This window comes from Lithobates pipiens, unplaced genomic scaffold (assembly GCF_037356315.1).
Source record: "Lithobates pipiens isolate NorthernLeopardFrog02 unplaced genomic scaffold, aLitPip1_a1.2 Scaffold_27, whole genome shotgun sequence".
Taxonomy (NCBI): domain Eukaryota; kingdom Metazoa; phylum Chordata; class Amphibia; order Anura; family Ranidae; genus Lithobates; species Lithobates pipiens.
This window is the reverse complement of record NW_027507788.1, coordinates 141,842,484-141,850,658: the sequence shown is the minus strand read 5'-3', so window position 1 is coordinate 141,850,658 and position 8,175 is coordinate 141,842,484. Positions and strand designations below refer to the sequence as shown.

The window sequence follows — 8,175 nt, the reverse complement described above, 5'->3', positions numbered from 1 at the left end:
AAACTGCTAGGCAGTGGGGCTGGATGCTGCACCCGTGGATCCTGGGCAAAGTCAAACACCAGGATTGGAAGCTAGACACCCTGGGTGCAGGGATCCACCAAAACGTTCATATGAAAAGCAGCTAAAGAGGTCAGAGGTGGAATTTTTTTTTTTTTTAAAGCTCTAGTGTGGTTTGTTAGGAATACATAAATATCCATAGTCTTGGCATAGGTGCACTTTAAATATTGACAAGCACATTGTCAAGTTCAATAGTTTTTTTTAGAAGATCAAAAAGTTAATCAGAAAACAATATTTGCACAATTTAAAAAAGGAAGACATCAAACAGTTGCATCAATATTTTTTTTCATAGATGGAAGTTCAACAATCACAATACTCTATTACTCTTTACATTTGACCAGAGATGGTTATTGCAGCAGCTTCAGTCAGGGTTAAAACAATGCATTCATTTCTTTTACAATACAACTGCCATGGACGCCCTAAAATTAATATAAAAAAAAGACAAGAGTTCAGTAGGGAATGAATGGTGAAAAGGATGCGGTTGTCTCCTCAATGCAAGAACTACAGCCCTGCTCCCTGCTCACAGGAGGCCACAAATGTGCCACTTTGTCCTCACAGATCATTGGCTAAATTGCTGTTGGTTTTCTGTTGCCTGCAGCTACTGGCTGAAGTAGTTTGCTGTAAGACGGTTGAGGCAGTTAAATGGTCACTATTATTTCGTGGTGCGTCAGACGGGGGTTCCTTCCAGTAGATGCTGTAGAGGGTTTTTGCTTGTTCCTTTGTCCCCTTCCTTGGCCTCTGCCTTTAGCCATTCCATCTTCTGCTTGTGCTGCCGGACAGCATCATCCACACGGGCATCGATCATGGCTTCTGTCAAAATTCCATCTTCTGAGGCATAGGCTGCAGCCTGAGACAGAAAGAATAACAGTTATTGGAAACAAGAAATTCCACTATTAATTGCAGGAGTTATTATATGCAACCCATGTTATATTTTCAAAACGCAAGAAAAACCCCAACCACTAATTAAAGGACTTTGATGATACTATTAAAATAAAATATCAAGAAATTGAATGTATAAAGGTTAAAATCATCTCAATGACATAGAAAAACATGCAATAACACAATATCTTCACTCCAAGATGGAGGCAGCGATACGAGGCTCTCTTCTTTTCACCTCTCAACCACCCCATTTGCTCAGTGAACAACCTTTACCATACCAGCATTCAAGAGACATGAGATTGTTAATTTGAACACTTAGTACTGGGACTATATTTGGTTATGGCGGACTCAGAGTAAACCCATGTGGACTACTCCATTGACTGGGGCAGTTGGCGACACACGATTGTAAAATGACCATTGTTATTTCTAGTTACAATTTTCAGAGCTCGCAGTATAGCCCTACTTTCCTGAAGAAGCGGACTTTTTGTACCCATGAAATGCACCTGCCTTGAAGTGACGTTACCGCGAGAAAATCTCCACCTAGCTGCAGTAGGGCGATGATAAATGTACAACATGATCCCAGGGAAATTTCTACTAATATTGTGTTATGTATTTACATGTTTTTCTATGTCGTTGAGATGATTTTAACCTTTGTGCATTCAAATTCTTGATATTTTATTTTAATAATAATCAAAGTCTTTTAATTAGGCGTTAGAGTTCTTTTTGTGCATGATAGTGTTTGTCCAGTACCACATCCTAATTATACGTCCATTTAGTAGAGGGATCTCCCTAGTGGCCTATCCTCCCTAATCTTTGATTTCAGTTATATTTTCAAACACCGCTTAATCGAAATCAATGTCGCAACACTTTCACTTTATAACATCAGCGTTGTATTAGCAATACAAAGTTATTTTTGAAGATCCAATATAAGCGCTCTTAAAAATGTTCCTTTTACATTGTGAAAGCTGTCTATATCTTTTAAGATATAAATTGAGAGACAGAGCGCACCGGCGCATGTGTGACAAGCTGTAGTGGCTCTCTGGCATGAGGGGTTCCAAGTTGGATCCAGGGTGGGCTGCCAGTCAAAAGCCCCCTCCCCGATGTTTGAGCGTGCAGCCGCCCACGAGCTCCACGTGAGCTGCCTGCTCACGGGAGAGATCCTCTGATGACAGGGAGATGGGCTGAATGCACATACACGTAATACAGCAGGTGAGCGATGCTAAGGGTTGCTATGACAATGCGTTTCAGAGGGCGTGGCCTCCTCCTTCAGGTCCACCATGTGTTCTCAAGGCCCTTCAATAGTATCATTCATGGGGTTATTAACCCAGACAATAGGGTTCCACAAGGAGCACATAGCTATTGATTAGCAAGGCAACTTAGTATACAGTCGTAATGCCCATCCCATATCACAAATCCCTTCTATGATGTGTGCTAAAAATGATTGTCATTCCATCACACCCATCCTCTAAACTAGCTATATTGTAATAAAATGAACTGTATTACAACAAAACATATTAAAAACATTTCCCAAAGAGCATCTCTTTAAATCTATTAGAAAACATATTATAAATATATATAAAAAAATATATTAAAAAAGGAGAGCATATTTTATATTAGAAACAATGTATATCTTTCTCTGAGAGATCTTACTATGACATAATGGATTAAGATATTTAATAATCGGTATCTAAAATGTATAATGTTGAAAAAAAAAAAAAAAAAAAATTATTTTAAAGTTTTTGGATATATTTAAATGAGATAGAATTCAATAAAATATTATAAGACTACCGACCCAATATATCTGAATATTTGTATCATTTTATTTTTTTACATTTTTTGTCTCATTAAATTATAAATTGGGTCATTATGAATATGTGCACTCCACAACTAGAATAATCACCCAATACAAATATATTTTATATATGTTATTATGGTGTGGATGAGCCCAGTATTGTAACTATTTATGTGCGATGCAAATATAACCCACGTGGCATGCTTGCCACAATGTTTCATAAGCATGCACATACGCACATATAGCCACATATGTATTGAGAAGTGTCCAGTATTCTCCCACAATGTCCCTAAATGCAGGGGGCTTTGGTTGACGGCACGTGCACGAGGTATGGAGGAGCACACGAGGACCCATAGCCCCACGCGTGCGCTTCCTCACACTAGCACATTTAGGGACATTGTGGGAGAATACTGGACACTTCCCATATCTTAATTGAATTTTTTTTATTTTATTGAATTTTATCTCATTTATATATTATATATTATATATATATATATATATATATATATATAAATAAACTTTTAAAATATATTTTTAAATCTTTCAACATTATACATTTTAGATACCTATTATATATCTTGATCAATTATATCATAGTAAGATCTCTTAGAGAAAGATATACATGGTTTCCAATATAAAACACGCTCTCCTTTTTAATATATATTTTTTGTATATTTCTAATATATGTTTTCTAATTAATGCTTTTAAGGAGATGTTTAATATGTTTTGTTATAAAGCGATTTTTTTTTTTTTTTTTTACAATATAGCTAGTTTAGAGAATAGATGTGACGGAATGACAATTGTTTTTAGCACACACCATAAAAGGGTTTTGTGATATGGGATGTGCATTACAATTGTATACCAAGTTGCCTTGCTAATTAACAGCTATGAGCTCCTATTGTCTGAATGGGTTCAAAACCCCATGAATGATGCTATTTAAGGGCCCCCTTGAGAACACATGGTACACCTCAACGAGGCCACGCCCTCTGAAAACTTGTTGTCATAGCAACCCTTAGCATCATTCACCTGCTGTATTACGTGTACGTGCATTCAGCCCGAGTCTCCCTTCCATCGGAGGATCTCTGCTGTGAGCGGGCAACTCGGGTGCAGCTTGTTGGCAACTGCACGCTCAAACATCGGGGACTTTTGCAGTTGTCAGTCTTCCCGCTGGTTGATAGAGCAGCATGGCACAGTGCACACTACACTGAGTTAACCCCTGCCTTGGTGAATTTTTAGAGACCTCTGTTTAATGTCCATCTCTTTTAGCAACTTCCTGTATTCCCTGCATGCTTTGCACCTCGGCCGCTGCGGGTTACCTTCATTTCTAAGGACTACATGTCCCATAGCACCTTGCTGCCTGCAAACTGATTCTTCTATTCTGACACTGCCTAGTGAAACTCCTCCTCTCAGCACCTCTAATTAAGAGGACCAATTCTACCCTTAGCAACATGTTACATCGTATTTAGGATGTAACATGTTGCCAAGTGCCTCATCCTCCCCACCCACCCCCCACCTATTCTGTGGTAATGTGGTGGGGTTCTTGTTACCGCAGTTTCTGTCATTTCTAAAACTGGCATGGCTGTACTATGCGTATTGTGCAATTCATTAATTGATTTTCAGAGATTTGTGAATGAATAAAGTTGCGTCTGCAACCACGGCAGAATGACTTGTAGTTTAAAGCAAAACAGGTGTAGTAATCAGTGCACTTTTAGTCCATTAACCCTCCCTCAAGCTCTACAACTGAAAGCCTGTACAGAGGAATGGGCAGAAGAGCAGGAGGAAGAGTTTGCAGGAACCCGACATTACAGCCTGCAAAGCATTGCTGATCACGAGTGTAACCTTTTCAAAAACAGTCTTAGTGATTGTGGCCTCAACCAAACTGTCAAACCATCAAATGGCTGGTGTCATAACTGATCGCATGTGCAGCACCATGGCAGTTGCAGATCAAAACAGATGCCAAGATGCCAGCTTCCTTGGCTGAAAATAATAGGAGGGTTTAGTTTCACTTTAAGAGCGTCACCGCAGTTGAATACCAAATTGAAACCAGGAATTTTATTAAAAGGGAGTTGATTTTTTCTTAACCGGGTTCGATCAACACAATTTCAATCCCATCAAATTCACCATATCGTCAATTGCTTTGCAATTTTATTAAAAAAAAAAAAAAAGGCATCAAAACTTCAAACTTTAGCATTAGGCTATCCATATGAATTAAGTTAGCTTCTGAAAAACATAACATTCCATCTTATAATCATTTTAATATAACCTGGCATTAGCTCATGAATTTTGCACGCCTATGATTTTCTGGCAGGAAAGAATATCACTAATTATAAAAAGATTGGCAAACCTGAAAGACACCACCATGTCTGAAGGCGGCCATATCCCCCAAACAAATGGGGTATCTGTGGTGACTGCCTAGAAAGGCATGCCAGCTGCTTGATCCTGCCACATTAGGTAGAAATGCACAAAGATCTCCCAACATTCAGTTTTATATTAATATTCTGCATTAACCACTTCCCTCCGGAAGGCCCTCATATGGCGTATTTGGGTTGAAGTGGTGATATCTGGATGATGCTTGCAGCTACAGCCATTATTCAGATATCTTTGTTTCAGCCATTCCCTCTGTTGTAAAAGCCCTCCTGCCAGCTAAGTAGCCTCGGGGTTGTTTTTTTGGGGGAAACAGGATGACATGACACAACCCCCCCCCCTCCCCAAACAGCACCTCTCTTGTGCAATAGGGGACCCAGGAACCCAACCCAGCAAGGAATTACAATAAAGTTGGGTGTGAAACGGGCAGCTCTATGATCCTGGGAGGCCAGAAGCGACGCCATGATGTCACTTGCCGCTCTGGTTGATGTAAACACTGACATTTTTTCCCCTGGAAAGCAGAGATCAATGTGTTTTTTTTGTATCTCATGCTTTCAAGGGTATAGGAGATCTGGGTTCTTACTGACCCCAGGTGTCGCCATAAAGAGAACTAGTCGTGCCTCATTCCTACTACATTTCTTGTAATAGGAATTCAAGTGATAAAAAAAATAAAAAAGTTAAAGAGATCTTGTTAAAAAAAAAAAAAAAAAAACAAATCAAAAGAGACTTAAAATTCGGTAAAAAAAAATAAAAATAAAAATTATTTGTTTCTGTTAAAATGTATTGCAGAGTATTGGCACTGAGCAGCGCTGTGGGCACTACAGATCCAGCCCACAGCGCTGCTACAAACGATCTCTCCCCCTCTCCCCTCGCATTGTACAAATCAGTATAGAGAGGGGATGGAGGAACCGTCATGACATGACGCCGGTTTGTTTGTTTACAAGTGATCACTCCGTCATTTGACAGAGCATTTCACATGGTAAATGGCTGCCACCACTATTTACGCTGATCGCGATATTTCTGGGAGCGCGCGAGAGCAACATTCTGGAAGGACGTCCATGGATGCCCTCCCAGAATAAGCCGACCACGCTGTAGCCGTCTTTCGGCTATGGCCTGGTCAGGAAGTGGTTAATTATTTTCCCTGTTACAAGTGAGAGGGCACTTTGGTGGTAGCAGCAGTTTGCCATTATTATTATTTTAGTACTTTTATTTCCCTAACAGTGCATTCGTTTTTTTTTTTTTTTTTTTTTATACAATTGAAGCACTAGACCTCCTCTGTAACTCTAAACTGGTAACCTGTAAAAAAAAATTGAAGTTTTGTGCCATTCCACAAGTGTGTGCAATTCTAAAGTATGACATGTTAGGTATAGGTGAAACATTTTTTATATTTTAGCAAAAAATTGGATTATATTTTGCATTTAAAATTTTTTTTTTTTTTTAAATGCATTAGAAAACTTGGTGTGCAAATACCGTATATACTCGAGTATAGGCCGACCCGAATATAAGCCGAGGCCCCCAATTTACCCCCAAAAAAACTGGCAAACTTATTGACTCGTGTATAAGCCGAGGGTAAGACATGCCTGTCCATCCCTGTGTGTGTGTCCGTCCATCCCTGTGTGTCCGTCCATCCCTGTGTGTCCGTCCATCCCTGTGTGTCCGTCCATCCATCCCTGTGTGTGTGTGTCTCCATCCATCCATCCATCCCTGTGTGTGTGTGTGTGTGTGTGTGTGTGTGTGTGTGTGTGTGTCCAGCCTACCTGTGTCCTGAGCCTTTGTCCCGAGCCTCCGTCCCGTGCCGAGCCTCCTTGCCTCCGTGCCTCGCCGCCGTGCCTCGCCGCCATGCCTTGCCTCCGGTCCCGTCCCGTCCCGTCCCGTGCCGTGCCGTCCTGTGCCTTGCCTCCGTCCCGTGCCCTCTTCGTTCGTCGGCGGCCATTGTAAAATTCAAAAGCTGCGCCGCCGCCTTCGCCTGTGATAGGCGGAACACTGAATTTCCCAGCAGCCTGTGTTCCGCCTATCACAGACGTCGTATCATCCTCGTCCGTAGTACGAGGATGATACGAAGTCCGTGATAGGCGGAACACAGGCTGCTGGGAAATTCAGTGTTCCGCCTATCACAGGCGAAGGGGGAGCCGGAGGCGCGGCTTTTGAATCAGAATGGCCGCTGTCTGTCTGCTCGACACGCTGATCGAGCGGGCAGACAGCGATGACTCGAGTATAAGCCGAGGGGGGCACTTTCAGCCTCAAAAAAGAGGCTGAAAATCTCGGCTTATACTCGAGTATATACGGTACTGTGTGACAATTGCAACAACCACCATTTTATTCTCTGGAGTCACTGCTAAAAAAAAAAAAAAAAAAAAAAAAAAAATATATAATATATATATATATATATATATATATATATATATATATAAATATATAAATATAAATGTTTAGGATTTCTGAGTAATTTTTTAGCAAAAAAAAATTTACTTTTACATGTAGCAGAGAAATGCCAGAATTGGCCAAGATGGGAAGTGGTTAAAACTGCAGATATTCAGATTGCGGTTTTCTCCACAAGATGCAGCAGGAAAACCTGTACAACATTCTTTCAAAGTTCTCCTTTAAACTGAAATCTAGAGCATAAAATCTAACCTCCAATAAAGTTCAGCAAGAAAGATTTATTACCCCCCTAATCAGTAACTTTCTCCACCACATTTGCCGAAATAACAATCAGAGCAAGACGGAACTAAGAGGATTACTTCCACAAATTCCCCCTTACTTCATCATGTAAATTGCTGTGTCAGAAGCAGATTGTATGCCTGACATTCGCAGAATTCCCTAATAAATCCTTTTAGGTCAGATATCGCTGAACAGCATGCAGCTAAAATAGTAAAAAGGATCTCTCTTCCCACACAAAAACAAATTTGTAAACTCAAATGATAGTCCAAAGAAAATCACATCAGAGCTTCAGCTAAATATCCACAGCTCTAAAACTCAATTTGTAAATCTGAAACCTACAGCTGTCCTGGGATTACAAACCTGAGAGCCTGACGGGTCTAATTTCAGGTCAAAGCACCTAAAATTGATCTATTTAGTGAATTGTG

General features: G+C 40.3%; 1 protein-coding gene across 1 annotated transcript in view; it reads right to left on the bottom strand.

Moving 5' to 3' along the window:
* Positions 1-325: 325 nt before the first annotated feature.
* The window catches only part of ATAD3A (ATPase family AAA domain containing 3A), a 119,049-nt gene continuing 111,199 nt past the window's right edge, over positions 326-8,175 (bottom strand). The window contains exon 16 of the mRNA XM_077457581.1: positions 326-904. Coding sequence (XP_077313707.1) covers positions 725-904 — 180 coding nt within the window. The 3' untranslated portion in view covers positions 326-724. The remainder of the gene's footprint in view (positions 905-8,175) is intronic.